Here is a 22,011-nt window from a genome sequence, read left to right on the forward strand (position 1 = left end):
AGATGAGCAAATAATTTTAGAAGAAAACCCAGAAATTTATGTGAATCCAGGAGAGTTGACAGTGTCTGATGTCATCTCCATAGAAACAAACAATCATGACATAAATACCGACGAACCTAGAAACCTGTCATTCCGAAGTAGCTCCGGGACTTAACACATGCCTGAGAATATGCTGAATGCCAGGAACGTTATTGTCATGACATGCATACTGCATGTTGCACCATGGGGCACATGTTTAATGTCTAACGGAGAAGTCACTGACGCCATCTTAAAAGGCTACAAAGTCCACCACAAGCCAAGCAAAGTTGTTAACATTACCTTCACAGCAGGATTGTTAAGTGTGCAAGAACTGGATAATAAAAAGCAGTTTCTCAGCAGCAGTATGTGGATGATGTTCTCGTGGTATGACCATCGTGTTGTGTGGAATGCTTCCTTGAGCTCGGAGAGACGTATTCTTGTGGACTCGACCAAATTTTGGAAACCTGAAGTAATTATAGCAAATAGTATCAAGGGACAAGAGCTACTGAATAATAGAGGTTCTCTGGAGGTCAGCTGTCAGGGAAATATTCAATGGCTTCTGACGGGAGCAATAGAAACAAAGTGTCCCATAAACATTTACAAGTTTCCCTTCGATACCCAGACTTGTGAAACTGAAATTGGTGGATGGTTTGGTGACATCAATAGAATATGCATCTCAATGGAAAAAGGCATAAATATGGACCAATTTGAAGAGAATAGTGAGTTTGAAGTCTACACAGAAAGAATCACCGAAACAGTCTGTAATACAATTACGAGATTGTTTATAACCGTGAACTTGAAGAGACGCCCCTTGTTCTATATCTTCACCATCATGTTCCCCGTGGTCCTTCTCCATTTCCTCAACAGTTTCGTGTTCCTCCTGCCTTCACAGAGTGGAGAGAAGACCAGCATGGCCGTGTCTATCCTGCTCAGCTTCCAGTTGTTTCTACCTATCATCAGGGATTCCCTGCCCGAAAACTCCCTGACTGTCAGCCTCTTCAGTCTCTACGTGTCTCTGGCCAACTTCACCAGTGTCGTCATCGTCATTGTCAGTATATTTCTGCTCAAAATGAAAGAGAAGCCACCACCGAAATGGATCGTAAGAATGTGTAAGAAGGCATTGCATAACGTTGATGTTGGTAACGGCAATTTGGAGGATGCAGAGCAGCCGAAGCCAAAGTGGGAGGATATTGAAACTGAACTTAACAGGACCTGTTTTGCATGCTTCTTTGTGTTCAGTAGTGGTCTGACAGCAGTGGTTCTCGGGATGCTGACAAGATGAAGGCATTCAAACATTAGTCTACCGTGTCAACTGTCTATTAGAAGAATGTTAACGCCAGAGAATAATTGGTCCTGACGTTTCGACTGACCTTGATTGTAAATGGCAAGGTAACTAATATGAATAAATCAATGCATTTGAATGCAAATGTGTTTGTTTTACCATACACAGATACAATTATAATAGCGAAAGGGGTTTAATTTTGTATGCTTATAATGTTTTATATATTGAACAAAACTGCTGCTTAGAAAAAGATGACAACCCATTATGTGACTTTTACATTAATAAGATTTTCTACAGAATTTGGGTAAAATGTCCCCATGGGCAGCGATTGTGCTCCCTTCCTTTCGCATCTGTCTCTTTTTGCATGTGCGAACCGTAATTTCTGCTCGGGTTGGCAAGATGGAAACAAGGTAATTTGCCAGCACTTAAGCTTCAGCTATATCGATGATCTTATCGTTCAAAAACAATGAGATAATCAATTCCCTTCTCACGAACATCTGGTATTATGGCTATTTGATAATGAGTCAAAACACATTCACTGTTATTGTATTTAAGGGTCCTTCTATTTACAGTCTTTGCACTAAACATTGTGAACACATTCAAATCTAAAGTAAAGACATACATTTTGAAGAAAACAGTGTCTAACTTTTCACTTTCGACTTGTTCTGAGAGCGCAATTGGACAGTACTTTTAGACTGGAACTGAGTGAGTGAATTAAATCTGACCGTCACATTGGCAATGGTAAATCTTAAGTAAGATTATCAATCGAATTTAAAACTAGTAAGTGGATCTAAAACAATTTATCTATAGATAACAATATGATGTAAAACGGGTTATGGATCTGACGGTATTTTAGTGTTTGAGGATGGTGAAGCAATTGATTGCGGTTAAGAACATGCTTTTATTTCTTCCGTTTTAGACATACTGAACTCTGTATATCTTGAAGCTCTGTTTTCTCCCAGAATGCTAAAGGACTGTGTAGGATTTGTGCATGTTGATCAAGTACATTAGATCAGATACGCCAGGGAAAAGGTACAATTTAGTTTTTAGTGATTTCCTTAGTGTACCCGATTCGTTTCCGTATTCACATACCTGTCCTGTAATTGTTGTCTTAAATATAGAGTTCAACAAGTCTTGCTCCAGTCAGAACAGAATGATATGATAGTCATGTGCACGTTGGGTTCTGAAGCAAGTGTTGTAACTGTATTATAAAAGTGTGGATTTCATACATTGACATCACTGATGCAAGAACCCGAACAGTGATAAACGTACCTGACAATGGGCCGTCGGCCAGGATTGAATGAAAACCAGCCAAGGGGCGATTACATGCGTGACAGAGTATAAGTGACGTCAGCAGATCCTACAAGGTCCATGAATGCGCAATGCAGCGTCTTCGACTGGTGAAGTTAGGGATTGACCCAAGCCAGGACACAGGCCCTTATGTCATTGCGAGGATTAAAGATTTTTTAAACAATATAATATTTTGAGATGACGTCGACTCAAAACGCTTCAAAGTACAATATATTTCTTTAAAAATCTCTAATATTGTACTGTGGAGCTTTTCAAGTCGGGGGTCATCCCAAATTTGAATTTGTTTAAAAAAAACCCTGTAATTCTCGCAAATTACACTGGGGCCTATGGGCCAGGACGGGCTCGTGCCACCACCTCACAAGAGGATCGTCATCTGTTGACGTCATCGAGACAAGGCGAAGAGAGCAACAAGTGTAGCCAACGAGCTACAAGCAACGTTCATACGCATTCATGCACAAACGGTATATTTTTACACACGTACAATAACCTACCTACAGTTTACTTTTGAGAAAATGGTGCCGAAATAAATAGTTAAATAAAATAATAAAGTTCAATGACAATTTAAATATTGATTTACAAAACGCTCTAGTCTGTGTACTTTTCTTTGCCTCTCAATTCATTTACAACCCGTGGTGATCCGAGTCAGAATTGGTCTTCCGCAATCGACGCTTCTTGTAAGAGGCGACTAACGCGATAAGGAGGTCAGACTCGCTTACTTGGATTTTCTCAGACTGGGGCCACCACCAATTGGCTGGAGTGTGGCCGAAAACAAACCCGAAAACAAAACATGCAACTACACATAGGCATAATTATATATGAGAGGACGGCTTGGCATAAGTGCTAACGTTAATGTTTTCGTCAGTGCTTTGACATTGTGAATAGACAGATCAGCAGTTAACACACTGAATTTTACTTGATCGAAGAATCATACAGGAAGTTATTTCAAAAGTAATTCCCCAAATTAATTCCCCAAGTTGTTAAGGCAACACTAGTGATTAAACTTTAGCAATAATTACGCAAAACGATGAGATATTCAAACTGTGAGCTGTGATTAGTTCTCATGATGCCAGTTACTGGACTGATGACTTGGTTGTGTAGCGCCACCTAGCGGAGCGCCATCTAGCGGTAATAAAAGAATTACGAGAGACGCGGACCGAGATAAACGAAAACTTCACCAAACTTACGAACCGAATCAACGACATTGAACATTCTATGAACGAACTAACTACAAAGAATGCTGAACTACGTAATACAGTAGATAATCTACTCACGAAGGTGGATATCTTGGAAAACACCTCACGACAGAACCACCTTACATTTTATAATATTGATGAATCAGCCAAGGAGACCTACAGTGAAACAATAAGATACATAACCGATGTTCTGGAAAATATAATGCATATTACTGACTCAGTCGATACTGAACGTGTGAAACGTGCGTCTAAATCCCTTGGATCACGGTTTATTCTCGTAACACTATTCTGCAAGCATCAAAGTGTCTAAACAATCACTCTGCTCGCATATCACAAGACTATAGTGAGAAAGTTCGGTTAACCCGTAAAAAGCTGAAAACATTTATGGACAAAGCTCGATCGGAGGACAAATTCCCAATATTGAAGTTCGACAAGCTACAGATCAATGATAAGCTGTACAAACTCAACAGTTCATGTGATGATATTCAAATTGTGAAATGTTTTAAAAACCGGAAACATGGAGGATATACAACACGTCAATCCAGCAAGAAATAGGGGCGTGGCCAAAATGGGGGCGTGGCCAAGGGCCACATGACTCAAAACTTGTGTCAGTGTGTTATATTGGAATATCGAAGGGCTAAAACGAAAGTTCCAACGACCATTTACTACCTTTTTGAAGACTTTTCACATCGTTTCACTGGTCGAAACATGGGCTAGTGAGGAGGATAGATTCACTTTGCCTGGCTATGTTATATATAGTCAGGTTAGGTAAAAGTCTGATAATGCTGTGCAGAATTCGGCTGGAATTTTAACATTTATTAGCTCAGATATTTCACAATGTGTAACCCTATTAAACAGCTGCTCAACAGGCATAATGTGGTTAAAGATACAAAGTCATAGTTCATTGCCTGTCTTATACTACGGTGTTGTGTATTTTTCACCTGTGAACTCTAGTGGTTATGCTAATGAACCAATTTTTAATATCCAGGCACCGATTTCTCGAAACAAACTTAAGTCTGAGTTTTTACTCAAATTTGAGAAATCGCATGTCTCAGAATGAACTGAAATCGGCACAAAACTCACACTATAGGAAACAGTTTGAGTTTCGTGAATAAATTACTTAATTTGTTTGCGTTTTATATGTCAAAAATGCAGTTGAGTTAAAAATTCAGCTGTTTCAAATTGTGAAACTCAGTTTGAGATTTGAGTAAAAACTATAAAAAAATAAAAGCTTAAAAGTTGCTAAAAAGTCGTCTGCTTCTCTCTCGCCTGCAAACGAAAGCGCAGAGCTGCAGTGACGTCATAGAAGGAATGATTTTCAGTTAGTTGTATGGACGAGAAGCGGTGCTTTGCCAGTGGTGTGGCCGTAGACTAGTTGTATGGAAAATGTGTAGGAAGCTGGTCATTTTGCTGATTTCTCGACGTCACCAAAGACATGACGAATTGTTGTGTTGCCGTCAATTGCTCCTTGGGGTCGGGTGATGGTGTCACTATGCACAGATTTCCACCGGACCCCGTAGTTTGTGCTTAAATTGGTTGTTTGTGTGTGCGAAGCGAGCGTTGTGGAAGCCTGTGGTATATATTAAACGGGATGGTTCGCCCCCTACCACGTTTAAAGGATAGAAAATGGAATTCATCGAGTTTATAAAATCAAGACTGCTCACTACACATTGCTGACCAAAAGAATTTTGCATGAATATAACGCTTTCTTCCTCGGAAACGAGGTTGTGGTCGAAGTGACAATATTATCGTACGTAATATTATATTGACCGCTTCCAAGAGTGAAATTGTTATGTTATAAGCAATGTCATGTAAAATCCTAATGTACATCAATAAAGTACATATTGTACTACCAGTTAAAAGTAATTTTCATCTTGTAAGTCGGTGAAAACAAACTTAAATAGCATTCATGCTCAGACAGGGCGCCGCCGTTTTTGAAAATCGTGAAGTCAAATCCATTTAAATTAATGAGATTACGGTTTGTTTTCATCAAGTTAGAAAATCAAAACTAGTTTCTACTAGTAGTTAAATATGTATTTGAATCATTACCTAAAGGAGTTTGCATGAGACAACCTGTAACATAGCCTAAGCGAGGTCGGTGTCGAAGTGAAAATACTGCGCGATAAATTTCCTCATTTGCTAAATTTACTTGGTTTGTAACGTTCAGTCACTAGTATGTAGACACTTGGCAATATACGTCTTTAAACGTGGTCTCATAATCTTAATTACTTTATAATCATACTTGTATGCATTTTGAAACTTAATAAAAAGAAGCCATCTGCGAATGTATAACAGGAATGTAATATGTAGACGTTTTATAGTTTGCCTATATGAATCATAATTCGCACGCACGCCCTAATGTCTGTCGTCTGCATCATTACACTTCACGACGAAAGCAATGATTCTGTTGAAAGCTACGACAACCACGACAATAAAAACAGAAATGCAAATATTAAAATTAAAGCTACAGGAGCAATGTCAGTCTAATATACGAAAACGTGATGTATCGTATCAGGTTTTTCATATTGCTGTATAGTTTCATTGGTCACCCAAGATAGAACACCTCGCAACTAAACTCATGGGCAAAAGAAACTTATCACCCGACATTATTTGTGTTAAAAACGACAAAAACAAAAAAATGTCAGAAAGAATGTTTATATAAGAAAGATAAGCCATTTACACAGCAAAAACTGTATTTGTTGATGCCCTGTCAATGTTCATGCATGCAGGAAGTGAGGTAGATGACACATGGGGTGGACGTGAAAGTTTACACAGAGGATTGCATTCACAGAGTGTGTGGAAAACTGAATCTTGGAAGTGTCTGAGCACTCAGTACCTAGTGTGTCCACCCCTTGAATCAATGCACGCTAGTACACGTCTCCGCATTGATGTCGTCAAACGCCTGATGACGTCAGGAGGAATCCTCTGCCACAGTTCCAAGAGAACTTGCTCCAATTGTTGGCGATTTGCTGGTGGTTGCTGTCGTTGTCTTAGCTGTCTGTCGAGATGATCCCAGAGGTGTTCAATGGGATTCATGTCTGGGGAACGTGCTGGCCAGGGCAAAACGTTGATGTTGGCGTTGTTGAGGTAATCTTCAACGATTCTGGCAGTATGCGGACGTGCATTGTCCTGTTGCAAAAGAACACCTCTTGGCTGTTGACGCACAAAGGGCAAAACAACTGGCCTCAAGACTTCGTCCCTATACCTTTGGGCTGTCAGATTTCCATGCAGGATGACAAGCTGTGTCCTCTGATCAGCACAAATCCCACCCCACACCATGATACCACCTCCTCCAAATGGGTGCACCTCTTGAATGCAGTTCCTCGCCAATCGCTCACCTCTACGTCGGTATACACGGGCTCGGCCATCATTTCTGTACAAGTTGAAACGACTTTCATCAGTGAAGAGCACTCTCTGCCAGTCACGTCGCTGCCACCGACGTACTGTTCGTGCCCACTGCAGCCGACGTTGACAATGTTGGCGGGTCAAGGGCATTCCACGGAATGGACGGCGAGCTCTGATACCAGCAGCACGGAGACGTCTTAGTACGGTTCGTCTGCTGATGCGGTGTCCCAAGGCTGTGGTCGCCGTTGACGTCGCTGTGACGAATCTGTTCCGTAGGTGTATCGTACGGATATGGCGGTCTTCGGCGGGCGTCGTAACCCTTGGTCTACCTGATCTTGGACGGTCAGTGGTCTGACCTGTCTGCTGAAAACGTCTCAGGAGGTTGCTGATTGTTGCCTGGCTGCAGTGGAATGTTCTGGCAATCTGACGTTGTGACGCCCCCATATGGGCCATACCGATGGCCCTATTGCGTTGCTCCGATGACAGTCGTGGCATAACTTTGATATGCTTTTTGATAATGCATGATTGCACTGTCGAACAGCTGTATTTATGCAACCAATGTGCACGAGAACTTTTGGTTACACTCAAAAAACCTTTTTCACTGTTTTTCGTGCTTTCACGAAAATCACAATATCTCGGGTTTTTTGCTTGCTACTCAGCTTAAAAATGTGTTTTAGCGAATGTTTTCTCAGTATGTTTTACCTAGTTCAGTTTTGTTTAGAAGCGTAAATGGAAATTTTAAAGTGATAAGTTTCTTTTGCCCATGAGTTTAATTGCATAATGTGCGTCATTCTTTTAAAAAAGTTATTTAGTTAGCCAATAATGAGCAATCTATCAATGTTTTGGCGGTTAATCCTTTGAAAGAAGGGTGTTGTTTTTACATAGACACAGACAAGACAGAGTGTATTCATTATAGATTAGTAAATGTACACACATAAACCCTACCTTTTGACAAATCCCCCATCTAGATCCGTATAAAACTAATTAATCAATCAGCGTGTTATCGGTTAATCCTTTGATCGAGCGAGACACAAGAAATGACAAATGGGGGCCTTTGTCGGGTAATCTAAGTGGCGTTACCCCTAATTATACCTGTTACAAATTCATTAACTGAGCATCAAGTGAATGATGACAAATAAAGTGTAGGTTTATGCCACCTAACACGGACTGCAACCTAGCGGCACCAAGTGATTTTGACAGAATCGTCTATGAAAACAAGGCTTGTAACTCGAAAACTAGGCAAAGCAGGAGACAAAACTAAGTGCTAGTAGATTGTGAGAACATATAGCTTTCATTTTTTCACAACAGCTTTCGCGATTTCAGGTTTGTACAAACCTGTAAACGAAATAGTTTAACCCCTGAAATGTAGATGAATACTGCACAGACCCTCATTTGTATACCCACTATTCCGTCACGGAGACGCGCCGCTCTGATTGGTTGAAATTTCGTTTGCGGCTGAGAATTGTGCACTGTTGACAAAAAGGTTGATTTAAGCCAATTAAAGGTCGAAATGAGTAGTTTTAATGGCGCGGTTTCATTTATAGCGCCGACAGCAAGTGATTTTGTATTTGTACACTACTAGAGTATATGTTTGCTTCGAGAAATCGGGGCGTGGAAGAAGATATTACAAATTTTCGATCAAAGGATTCTCACTGTCAAGTTAATCTCCAAGGAGATTTTAATGGACGAACCGGTAGTGATGACATAATCAACGATGACCCCACCTATTTACCAATTGATGAGGACATAAACTACCAATCAGATGTTGGGATTGAGCCACGAGTATCCCAGGACTGTGTAATTAATAAACTTGAACACCAACTCTTGACGCTTTGTAAAACTACAGGGCTTATACTATATGCAATGGGCGTTTGTTCCGCGATAAGAGTATTGGCAAAATTACGTGCTTCGCAAACAATTGGCAAAGTACCGTAGACTATGTTCTTTGTACAGGAAATGCCTTGGGTCTGTTTAAAAGTTTTGATATTACTGATGAAGTGGAATCCTCCCACTTACCTATGTTCATTCTTTTTCTGTTAACACTGTCAGTTCCAACCCTGCTTTTTGTGAAGATATTATTGCCCCAAAAGTTAAGTTTTCATATATATATATGCATACATTCCAACATAAATAATCTATCTATCTATCTATCTATCTATCTATCTATCTATCTATCTATCTATCTATCTATCTATCTATCTATCATCTATCTATCTATCTATCTATCTATCTATCTATGTGTGTGTGAGTGTGTGTATATATATATGTATATATATATATATGTGTGTGTGTGTGTGTGTGTGTGTGTGTGTGTAAAGAATATTTATACTGGTGATACCAGGGGAGGTAACTGGTTTGATAGAGAATGTATTGAAGCGCGTTGTAAGGCTCGTCGTTTTCCTCGTGCATTTCATGCCAGTAACAGTTTCAGAGCTAGACAACGGTACATGGACTCGTGGAAGTCATATCAGCAGCTTTGTTCATTGCAAATGTCTTGTCAGTTTCAAGAGTATGTCGAGAAATTAAATAAGGCATTCTGGGCAATCGTTAAGCAGAAGCGTTTTTCTACGTGCAAAAAGATTAAACCTTCAGAGTTGGTTGATCACTTTGAACAGTTGTTTACAGGTGTTTCCAAATCAAATGTTGAGGCAGAGTTATATGAAGTAGTTCAAACGTTTGTAGCTTCTATCGATGTTGATTTTACTACCCCTACGGTGGAACAGGAATATCTTGATAGGGAAATATCTATGCAGGAAGTAGTCGACGCTGTAGAGAGTATGCAGTCGGGTAAAGGGCCGGGTTTTAGTGGGATTAGTATAGAGTTCTTTACAAATGCCCCAATTTGTTGCCTCCAAATGTTACAATTTTTGTTTAATGCCACACTGTATTCAGGGGTATACCCGTCAGCCTGGACCCTCGGTGTCATTATTCCCCTGCATAAGAAAAGTGGTGTCGATAAACCGTCTAACTATAGACTGATCACACTTTTGGAAATTTCAGGGAAGATATGTGCTAAGATTATTAATAGTAGGCTGTATGCATGGGCTCAACAAAGAAATGTTCTCACTCCAGAGCAAGCAGGTTTTAGACATGGTTTCCAAACAGCTGATAATATCTTTATTCTCCATACTGTTGTTAATAAATATTTATCATTATTTAGGGGACGGTTATATTGTGCTTTTGTTGATCTAAAGGCTGCATTCGACTCTGTTGACAGAAATAGTTTATTTTATTAACTGTGACTTGGAAATGTGAGAGGAAAAGTGTTCACTTTACTTAAAAAATATGTACCAAAATGTAAAGTCATGTGTTTCACTTAAAACAGGCTATACCTCCTTTTTAAATGTACGTATGGAGTGCGTCAAGGATGCCTGTTATCCCCATTTTGGTTCTCCTTTTTCTTTAATGACGTAGTGGAATACTTGTCTACTGATAAACAGAGGTGTGTTAATCTAGACTTCATAGAGATGCTTATTCTGTTGTTCGCAAATGACATTGTTCTATTTGATAGCACAGTTTTTGGGGCTGCAGGAGAGAATTGATAAGTTATATTCCTATTGCAACAAAAGGAAACTTAAAATAAATATTGACAAGACTAAGATTATTGTTTTTAGAAAAGCAGACAGACTTAGGAAATATGAAAAAAATATTTCTAAACGGAACCCCTATGTCCATCATATAAATATCTCGGTGTTCACTTTTCGTGCTCTGGAAGTTGGTATCAAACTCAAATAACCTTAGCCGAACAAGCATAAAAAATACTCTCTATTGTTAGATCTTCTATCAAAAATTTCACAAAATTACCACTGAAAGTCTTATTATATATTTTTGATGTTAAAATTCTCCCCAGTCTTGATGTATGGTTCTGAAATTTGGGGGTTCCATCCCTCACCAAATATACAAAATGTCCATGACAAGTTTTGTAAGCAAGTACTTCACCTGTCAAGTACTACTGCAAATAATACTGCGCGTAGTGAAATAGGTCGTTACTCTTTGAAACAATTATACAAGTTAAGCAGAGGTGCATTGACATTGATCTCCAAACATGGGCTTCAGATCTTATGAAATATACTAAGTTAGATTTTTTCAGACGAATAAAAATGACAGAAGAATATAACATTAAAGCTGTCAGTGTGAAGGTATATCGTATTGCCCTCTGTCGATTTTGCTGTTCAGATCATATGTTAATGATTGAACATGGAAGACGTTTAAAACTTGCACGTAATGAACCTTTATGTCCATTGTGTGTTATTCCTACGATCGAATCCGAGTACCATTTTGGCTTTGATCCATTCTATGACGATCTGAGAGCATTTCTCATACCACGTTCTTATTATGTATATCCCTCTGAAAACAAGCTAGCTCTATTGTTTACTTCCCGGAACAGCATTGTTATAAACAACTTTGCTAAGTATATTTTTACAGCTATGAAAAAACGTAGGAAATATTTTGTATCTAGCTCATCTTGTATCCTCATCTCTGAACAGCTACCCCTCGGTGTCCAATCCGTCACACTCACATATTTAGTGAATTCATCTGTCATGTATGTGTATAAAGGGCCGGTGGCCCCTTTACTGAATAAAGCATACATGCACATGCACTTGGTTATGTAAAGTACATTGTATAATAACTGGAATAATTGGAATAGCGTTAAATTACAATAAAAAATATTACTAAGGGCTGTAATTAACCATTGCTACGCATTAAACCATGGGTTTCGTACACTTGGAGTTCTGGACAAATTTGGTAAACACTCTTCAACTGTTTAATTTCACGTCAGCAAATACGTGAATAGGGTCGGCTACATCACTGAAACGTAATGGTTGATGTTCATATTTGAAAACAGCAATGTTTATTAAGATGGAAAATTTGATGGCTTAATTTCTGAAATGATATTTGAGAAGTGATCACTTTAACCAAAACACTGTGGATTGACCATTTAAATTCATTAAAAGTGACAAATCTAGAGAAGGGTAGGTGCCAGTTGCAGGATGCGGAGACTGAAGGTAGGTGAGGGAGACGTTGTTTATATGTATATCATTGTTCGATGAAATGTCCACTTGGATTGTGCCTTCGTATTTGTATGAAGTGTTTTGTGGTCTTTTAAATTTTCCATTAATTTGATTAACTGGATCCTTTCTACCACTCGTTTTAACAATGTTTCTGACTCCTTTGTCCTCAAGCACCAGCAGCACATCCACCGGGGAGCAAACTACGACACACAGGTTTGTTTAGTCGCTATTTACAGAGAACCTGGGTCCACACGATGGAGGAACTATTAAATTAACCAGTTGGCACGACGAAGATATTCCTCTTCACGAGTTCCTCATTTTTTTTCAAACAATTTCTTCCTAAGATTTAGCTGATGCCCAGTCAAGCTGATTGTCCACCCCCATACACTGTATACATACGCCCAAGCTGTCTGTCAGTATCATCACATGTCATGCCATGAGATCAGTCACTGCTTGATGAACAGGGAGTATTCATCAATGCCAAGTACATACACTGCAATTGTACAACAGCCAATTCACGTTTATTGATTTCCACATCTTACAATTCAACCGAGGCTGTAAAAAACGTTTCTTAATATTTAGAGTAACAGTATGCATTGTAGTATGAGAAGGGGTGCCTTAGCTGTCAATAATGAGCTGTTGACGCCGAGTGGTACTCCACAGCTTTAGCCTTTGGTTACATTTGACCCTTACCGCAGACTCCATTCTGTTGATGAGTAGCTTAGCGATCATTGAAACTTTTTTATATTCTTATGATGCATGGACGCAAACATTTCAGAGACAGTTGAAAGCTGACATAATTCTTTCGATTTATTATAGACCATTAAATGCTGAAGTACAGACTTCACAGTTTGGAAAGAAAGGCACTGTAATTACCCCGAATGTTTGACTTTCACGTGCATTAACACTTGTGTGCTCATTTCAGGGCATTTCGTTTTGTTCTATGTGCCTTGATAGAAACATACCCTAAGGGTCTTGCATAAATGTGACGACGCATCATCCGTTAGCACATACGCCTGAGATGTTGAACAGCAGAACGATTACCATCATGCCCTGCATCCTGCAAGTCATACCATAGAGCATATGTTATAAGTCGGATGGAGAAGTTGCTGACGTATTCCTAAATGACTATAAACACCATCACAAACCCAGTGGTGGGGTTAACATAAGTGTTGAACCAGGATTGTTATCGGCACAAGAACTCGACAACAAAAAGCAGTTTCTCAGCTACACCATGCGGATGATGCTCTCTTGGAACGATCAACGACTTGTTTGGAATACTCCATTTTAGCTCACAGAAAAATATTCTTGTGGAGTGTAATAAATTGTGGACACCTGCACAGAATATAAGAAATAGTATCACGAATCAAACACTTATGCACAATGGAGGGTCTCTGTTGGTTACCAGTCAAGGAAATGTTCAATGGTTTCTTGCAGGAAGAACAGAAACCAGATGCCTTATCAATATTTACAAGTCTCCCTTTGATTCCCAGATGCGTGCAATTGTAATAGTAAGATGGTTCGGTAGCGACAACAAATTACACATCTCAAGTGAAACAGATGTTGAACAATTTGAAGAGAATGGCGAGTATGAATTTTTCCTGGTGACGTAAATTACATCAGTGGTGTTTACAGTGGACAGTTGATACGTATACCCATCCATTCTAAAAGATGTCATCTGTTCCACATCTTCACCACCCTGCACCCCGTGGTCCTCCTCCACTTCCTCAACAGTTGCGTGTTCCTCCTGCCTTCACAGAGTGGAGAGAAGTTCAGCATGGTCGTGTCTATCCTCAGCTTCCAGCTGTTCTGTCTGTCATGAGGGACTCCCTGACCGTCATCCTCTTCAGTCTCTACGTTTCCCTGACCAACGATACCAGACTCCTTGTCGTTGTCAGCTTCATCATCCTCAAAATGAAATCGAATCCACCACCAAAAGTGGTCTTCAGAATGTGTAAGGCATCGAATAATGTAGCTGTTGTCAGTGGCAAAGCTGAGGATGAAGATAAAATAGTATGACCTGATATCATTGAGTATTTTAGAAATATGTTTCATTCGATATCTAGTACAAACAGTGAGTGAGTGAGTTAATATTTAACGTCACATCCGCAATATCTCAGTCATATCGTGACGAGAACATTTAATACTGAAATGAAATACATGTATCGTATAAAAACCTGTCAGCGAAGGAAAGTAAAACAACTAGAATATCACAAATGAGATTAAAACTAGTGTGGAAAGTTTAAAAATAATATCACTATTCGAACAATACAGTATAAAATCAGGCTGTAGGTTGCCAGCAACTGAAGGTAGATCACCATACTAGGGACCATGGGGACTTACAGTGCCTTTGCTACCTGCATGGAGCCTAGTCGGATTTACATCATCCCCTCAGCTGTTAGCAATTTAGACATATCTAGCCAAAAATTACAAATACAGATATACTACGACTAAGAACAGTGGAAAGTTTAAATTTACTGTGAATGTTTTTGGACTTACGTACCCTCTCAGGAGGACAATAATTTTACAATACTTCAACCCCCTTTGAGGGTACAGCCACCAACAATTCAAGTTACCAATCCAAACTTCCAATAATTAAAATACATCTATTTACACTACATGATTTCAAATCTCAACCAAAAAATCAATTTCTTTTAAAAAATCAATAATTAAATGAGACCTAACGCTAGTAAAAAGATCCTTCATTGTTTTAACTGTAAAATACTTATCCCTTGTGATGGAGAATTCAACACAATCAAGCAGGATATGCTTGACTGTAACTCTCTCATCACAAGGGATACAAAACGGAGGATCCTCACCTTTCAAAAGGTATGAATGAGTATATCTAGTATGGCCAATACGACATCGTCTTAAAATAACCTCTTCAAATCTGGACTGACAACCCAAGTAGGTGTAACCAATATACGGTTTTATTTCATGTAATTTATTGATACCTACTTGGGTGTCCCACTTCTTCTGCATCAGATCACGGATATAAGATCTAATGGTGGCTTTGTAATCACTGTAAGAAATAAGAAGTGGTGTCACAGATTTGTTGAGTGCTGCCTTGGCAGCAAGATCAGCCATTGTGTTACCAGAAATGCCTACGTGGCTTGGTAACCAACAGAAGACAATGTCGTACTGGCCAGTAGCAAGACTAATATACAATTCAATAATATCAATTAAAAGTGGATGTTTACATGACAAATTTTTAATAGCGTGGAGGCAAGAAAGAGAATCAGAGTAGATTATATATTGTTTACGTTTAGGGTGTCTTTGGATATATTTAAGAACTGTTAATATGGCGTTAGCTTCAGCTGTAAAAATAGAACTATTATCGGGTAATCGAGAAGATATTGTTCTGGATCCAACTAGTACAAACAGCCTTGACCAGCTATCGAATGTTCGGTTTCATTCAAGAGAGACAACTTCGTTAATCCTTTTACATTAAAAAATGGAAAGAGTTATCCCCCTTTGTTTACTTCCTAGGAGACGACATTTTCATTGATCCTCAGTATGGATGATTTTGAGAGGAGGAAGTTGTTTTGAGAGTATTGTAACAAGGATATCAGATGAGCTAAAGTGATTTCAAGGAGAACAGGCTTCCCTTTGTCCAATGTTTGTCATGTTTTGAAAAATATTGCGAATATATATGACACTGAACACCAGGGAGGCGCAGATTTGGCACAGAAAAGTAACTTGGTATTCTTGTTTCTAAAACCAAACGGAGCTTAGGAAACTGAAGGCTGGATATGATCGATAGAGGAGATCTGATTGTTGGTAAGGAGACAATTAGAACTGAGATGCGTGCAGTGGGATGGCAGAACGACCATAACAAAGCATTCACAGGCCCGGTTTTGGAACCTAAATATGACATTTTTTGATTGTCCAAGCTATAGCCCTGACCTAAATTCAATAGAAAATGTTTAGAGACTGATGAAGGAAAGTGTGGGTGTGAAAGATGCGACAAATATTGCTGAAATGAAAGAGGTGGTCCGGTATTGGGACAGCATGAACAACGACCACGACTTTCTAACTTCTTTAGTTAGTAGTATGCCCCATTGAAGGCTGCGTTGCTTCCCATGGTGATTTGTATGATTATGTTTTTCTAATATTCACATTTTATACGAAGGCCGGGCGGGACAACTTAGGAATGGCCAGCGAGTCCTAACTTGACATACAGAAGGGAGCAAGCTACAAAGACATATTTTATATCATTGGAAAGATCTCGAGGAGATGAACACGAAAAGTTTATTTGCCAGTGTGTTCACGTGTTAATAAGCTCACAAATTGGCTCTGAAAATGCATTTCTGCAGAAATTTCTGGCAGAAATTTTTTCCCACAGAAATTTCTGGCAGAAATGTTTTTCCCGCAGAAATTTCTGGCAGAAATGTTTTTCCCGCAGAAATTTCTGGCAGAAATTTTTTATTTCACTACCAGAATTATCTTAATTTAACAAACGTAGAGAGTATAAGTAATGATACTGCTGCATGAGTGGTAGTTTCATGTTTATTCCAAGTAATAAGCACTTAGCGTGATCAACGGATCTGATATTTTTGTTTGATACCAGAATTATCTTAGTTGAATAAGATTAAACACAATCGTTAAATAATTTGATATAGACTTTCTTTAAATGGTGTCGTTTTCCCTGTTTAAAGCCTATTAGTACCAGTATTGGGTTGCATTTTCTAATCCCAATAAGCCTATATTGTTTTTGCATGCGACATGGGTTGAAGGCGACATATACTACATACATACAATATAATAACAATGTAAGACGTGTGAGCCATAATTTGAATTCATCAACATGCCCGAAAAGACCAGCGTACCAGATGAGATGATAAACAATACCTATGTGACAATGCATCAGTGTTCAAAGTGTCAATACCCGCGAAAATGTAATTGCCTGTTTGAAACAATGAGTTTTGCCGAAGTGGCCACCGAGTTTTCACACCTGTTAATCCCATTCAAGAATGACTAATGTGGTACAATATTCCCTTTATATTTGTTATTCCTACCATTTTTTAACCAAGACCCTAGTGAGTGAATTATCGACCCATCATGACAGAAGCTAGTGAGATAACTTGATTGGCGTGTTTTCGCAACAAAGGCCAGTGGTTGAAATGTTAAATTGTATAAATGTGTCTGTGATGATGGCAGTTTATATCACTGTTCTAGTGTACCGTCGGCATATTATCAGTTACATGTTTTTAAACAGGAATAGTAAGAACTATGTTGGTCACTCGTGGATTCGTGCAAAATACAGCGTTAAACAGTTTGAAAATATTCCAATCATTATGATTCATCCATCCACTTCTAAGGACACACAATAGAAGAAGTTGTTATCCATATATATTATATATTGAAATGTTGGGTTTTGTACATACAGACCTTGAAACTGACAATCTGAGTTTGCACTCAGTTCCGTCCGACCCAGTCATCCGGGAAAATGGAGGTAGTTTGTTTGCAACCCACAGACGTAATAACATGTCATGTGTACAGGGATCACACCTGCCTGTCTGTCTAATTACATAATGTGACAGAGACAGACCCCAGGTGCACGAGCCATAAAGCAGTGTAGTTTGTTTACGGTGTATAGCCTGATAGGTGTTAAGTTGGTAAATGATTGAAGCTAAGTACTGCATATTGTCATCAGCAGACAAGCAGAGTGACAGGTGACAATAAACAGACATTGCGCTTTGTCTATGACATAGACTGCTTGTCACAATCAATGTATTCTTTGTTTCCATATGCATGATTCAAAACATTTCAGTTTTCAAACTGAACTATGAAATTAGCATTTCTAATACTATACATTTTTTTTTCAAAAGCATGGGTTGCAAATATGCAGGTACTGTACCAGTGTATTGTTATTATTGCCGAACCAGGATGCTTGTAACCACAAGAAACATCTCTTGTTCTCCCACTTCGACCGCAACGATAATCTTGCACACATCACTTCAAGCTGGCTTTCCGGTTCAAAATAATCACTGCACATGTGCTATGGGTGGTGAAACCACCTTTCCCCCCTGCGCTGGGGAAGCGTTTTTTCAATCGCGTTATTTTCAACTTCATAACTTTATTTTGCATTTTTGATAATTTGTTACCGAACCGATTCAGAATCTGCAAAGAACTGTTTTGTGTTGCATGTGACCTTGAACCGACAAGACGTACTGGATATACTCTATAAAACGTAAATTGTCCATGCAGCACCAACTGGCATTGTTTCGCTGTATTTCCCCAGTGGCCGCTCTCTGGCTTGCGCAATTATTAACCGCGGTGTCCACTCAAGGCCAACCGAACCGGAACGATGACCGCTTATAGAGACAACCTGATAAACCACGTTAACAGGTGTGAATACTCGGTGGCCACTACGGCATAAATTATTGTTTCAACGAGGCAAAAACACGTCTTACATTGTTATTATATTGTATGTATGTAGTATATGTCCGGTTTCGTCTCTATTCGCCTTCAACCCATGTCGCATACAAAAACAATGTAGGCTTATTGGGATTAGAAAATGCACCCCGATACTGTTAAATTAATCTTGCACGACGTGAATCCACTAAGACGTCACAACTGTGTTATGATGAAACGGATGGGAATAATGCATAAGCCTTTAAATTGTAAAAGCTATAATGAAATACGGTTAAATTCACACTGTAAAATTCTCGGTTGTCTGGTACTAATAGGCTTTAAACAGGGAAAACGACACCATTTAAAGAAAGTCTATATTAAATTATTTAACGATTGTGTTTAATCTTATTCAACTAAGATAATTCTAGTATCGAAACAAAAATATCAGATCCGTTGATCACGCTAAGTGCTTATTACTTGGAATAAACATGAAACTACCACTCATGCAGCAGTATCATTACTTATACTCTCTACGTTTGTTAAATTAAGATAATTCTGGTAGTGAAATAAAAAATTTCTGCCAGAAATTTCTGCGGGAAAAAAAAGTTCTGCCAGAAATTTCTGCGGGAAAAAAAAATTCTGCCAGAAATTTCTGCAGAAATGCATTTTCAGAGCCATATTGTGAGCTTATTAACACGTGAACACACTGGCAAATAAACTTTTCGTGTTCATCTCCTCGAGATCTTTCCAATGATATAAAATATGTCTTTGTAGCTTGCTCCCTTCTGTATGTCAAGTTAGGACTCGCTGGCCATTCCTAAGTTGTCCCGCCCGGCCTTTACGTGAGATATGAGTGAAAAAAATACAATCTTTAAATAATTTCTGGTCATACTATACAAGACCAAAGTGGAAAGATACTGAAACTAAACTAAACACGATGTGCTTTCTGTTCTTCTTCATGCTTATTTTGTGTATGTGAGGTTTAAGCATCCGAGTAAGTTCAATTTATTGTTTGTCTCCGATAGAAATAATTAATATTTATGGTCCAAGAGGACATCAAGTGACCAATAATTTGTGATTTAAAATTGAAAGTTCATGACATGAGCGCCGGACACGAAAAACCTGATTATGTAGTCAGTGGCAGTGTGGAGGATAATAGCAGACAAGATTTAAGTAGCCAGATATAGCCAGATGTAGCCTAAACTGAACTGGCCTGTTCTGTATCTTTCTTTGGCTTCTGGAGCAGTGTATCAATGCATTTCTGGAGATGCTGGTGGGATAGACAGACGCGCTGGTATCTCCATGGCAAACTACAGCTTGTTTCAACTTGACCTTGTCAAGTGAATAATAAGGTTAAATAAAAGAGACATGTTTCCCGGGCATCGGCGCATCACTTTTATTTGTGCGCGTAACTAAAGCAATAATAAGAATGAAGATTTTTATGGATATCAACTTCTTTATGAGAGAAAGCAATAATTTTGACTTCGCCGCGTCCCGATCATTCGTTTGTCCGCTATAAGAATGAATATTTGTAAGAACAAGTGTGACTGAATCTACTACTCATTAACACGTGCTCAGCTTCTCAAACTGTAATTTCGAGAGAGATAAAACGTGTTCCTCCCTCGTCTCCCTTTTTTCTATCAAAAATAAAAAGTCTTACCGTCCTCGTCACTTTTGAAAAAACATGCCCGTGACAGCCGAGACAAGGTTTCCATTTGATATCTCAGTGTCGAGAAATCGTCAACAATGTTTTTTTTTTGAAGAATACAGATGGTTTAATGTTTCCGATGCAGGATGGTTCACACAAACATCAATTATTTTCTCTTCTTCGCTATTAAATTAAGTTAACGCTACCTTTTGTGCCATTTGACCTCAGGGGTCATGCATATGTAGAGTAGCTCAGGTCAAGCTGAACAAGCTGTAAGTGTGTGTTCCACATGCACTTGGCGGTTGTGTTTGGGCGTTTGAATCAAAAATGGTGCTGGTGTGTTCAGTAGCACCCTTGTTTTTCACTGTTTTTGACAATGGTTCATTTCACTCAGTCTCAACGAGTATTAAATCAGTTACATCACTGTAAGTTCTAACATGTCGTTCAAAGTGCTCTTTACGCACACAGTGTACACGTGACTATCACATTTTAGGGTGTTCCCGTAATATGTAGTTGAAGCATATATTATCACCTGACATTTTCAGGTACCAGGTATGCACCTTTTAGGATTCCGAGTTTGGCCTAGCCAAAAGCAACCAATGGCTATTCTACAGGTGACATGGCGTATCGTGTGGCCAATACAGGTAATACATGATATATACTGTCTCTCTCATGTTTAGAGTACCATAATGTAACAATTACAGCTTTAAGCAAACACGGTTTGGTTTGATGGTCGTTTAGTGTCTCTATAATTATTCCTGTTATTTGGTCCAGGCTCGATTATTTACAGATCACCGCTATGTGGCTGCAATATTGCCGCGTGCGGCGTAAAACAAAACTCACTCCAGTTATTTGACGATTTATTGTACATAACCAAGTCACCAATCCAATAGTTACCATCATGAGTACCTGTTTGCTGCAATAAAGATTTAAGTTAATTACCAGTGTTGTTAGGGGAAAGACATTTGAAATAACTCGTGTGATTCTTCGGGAAGTGTTCAGCAAATCCAGTGTGTTAAGTCCGATTCTGTCGATTCATAATGCCCACTCCAATTTTTGACATGGTAATGAAAATTCTGTTCTGACTGGAACCACTGATAACTCATAGAAACCCTCTGTATAGAGAGTGGAATGTAAACGGCGCGCTGGGATGATGCAAACTTTCCAGTCCAGATCACATTGCCCGGTAGGTCAATAGTCAAAGGTCTTTCTAAAAAATGATTACATTAAAGTGCAAATATACAAATAAAAAAAAGAAAAGAAAAAACCCCACAAAAAACAAACAAAAAAAAAAAATATAAAATAAATGTCTGTGTGCAACTGAATCGAAGCACGGACACTAACATGGATGTTAGCACTCATCCCAAACTTTCTTCTAATATTAGAAATATTCCTGTGTGTCGTTGTGTGCACATTATATTTTCTTCTTCCTTTTTCTTGTTCTGTTCTGTGTGTATGTCTTTTTTCGTTGCTGGGTCATATTCCAGCTATATGGCGGTGGACTGTAAATAACCGACCTCATTATCATTTGACCTGACAATCCAGTGATCAAAAACATGAGCATCGAATTCTACGCAGTTGGGATACGATAAAATGTGGCAACAAAGGCATGGAGTCTGACCTCCCGCATCCCATTAGTTGCTTCTTGTGACCTTATAATTAGAAAGGCAATATTCATTTCGAATGCACAAGACATGTCACTTCCCAAATTGTTTCTATTCGGCATCTTATCACTAGAAATGTCATTGCAACAATTATTCTTTCCCACCTGAACTACAGGAACAACCTCTTCCATAGCAATTCTAAACATCACCTATCAGATTGCAAAGCTTGCAGAATAGAGCC

The 22,011-nt window shown here is 38.9% G+C and overlaps 1 protein-coding gene across 1 annotated transcript; it reads left to right on the forward strand.

The window, feature by feature from the left end:
* The first annotated feature begins 715 nt into the window (after positions 1 to 715).
* LOC137287682 (neuronal acetylcholine receptor subunit alpha-6-like) lies at positions 716 to 1,300 on the forward strand. Its single transcript, XM_067820073.1, has one exon. It carries the CDS (start codon positions 716 to 718, stop codon positions 1,298 to 1,300), a length of 585 nt encoding a protein of 194 aa, XP_067676174.1.
* The last annotated feature ends 20,711 nt before the right edge of the window (positions 1,301 to 22,011 follow it).

Source organism: Haliotis asinina, chromosome 6, assembly GCF_037392515.1.
Source record: "Haliotis asinina isolate JCU_RB_2024 chromosome 6, JCU_Hal_asi_v2, whole genome shotgun sequence".
NCBI classification, from domain to species: domain Eukaryota; kingdom Metazoa; phylum Mollusca; class Gastropoda; order Lepetellida; family Haliotidae; genus Haliotis; species Haliotis asinina.

Excerpts from the sequence above, each read along its gene's own strand:
- LOC137287682 (XM_067820073.1), top strand. The coding sequence starts at position 716 with ATGGACCAATTTGAAGAGAATAGTGAGTTTGAAGTCTACACAGAAAGA.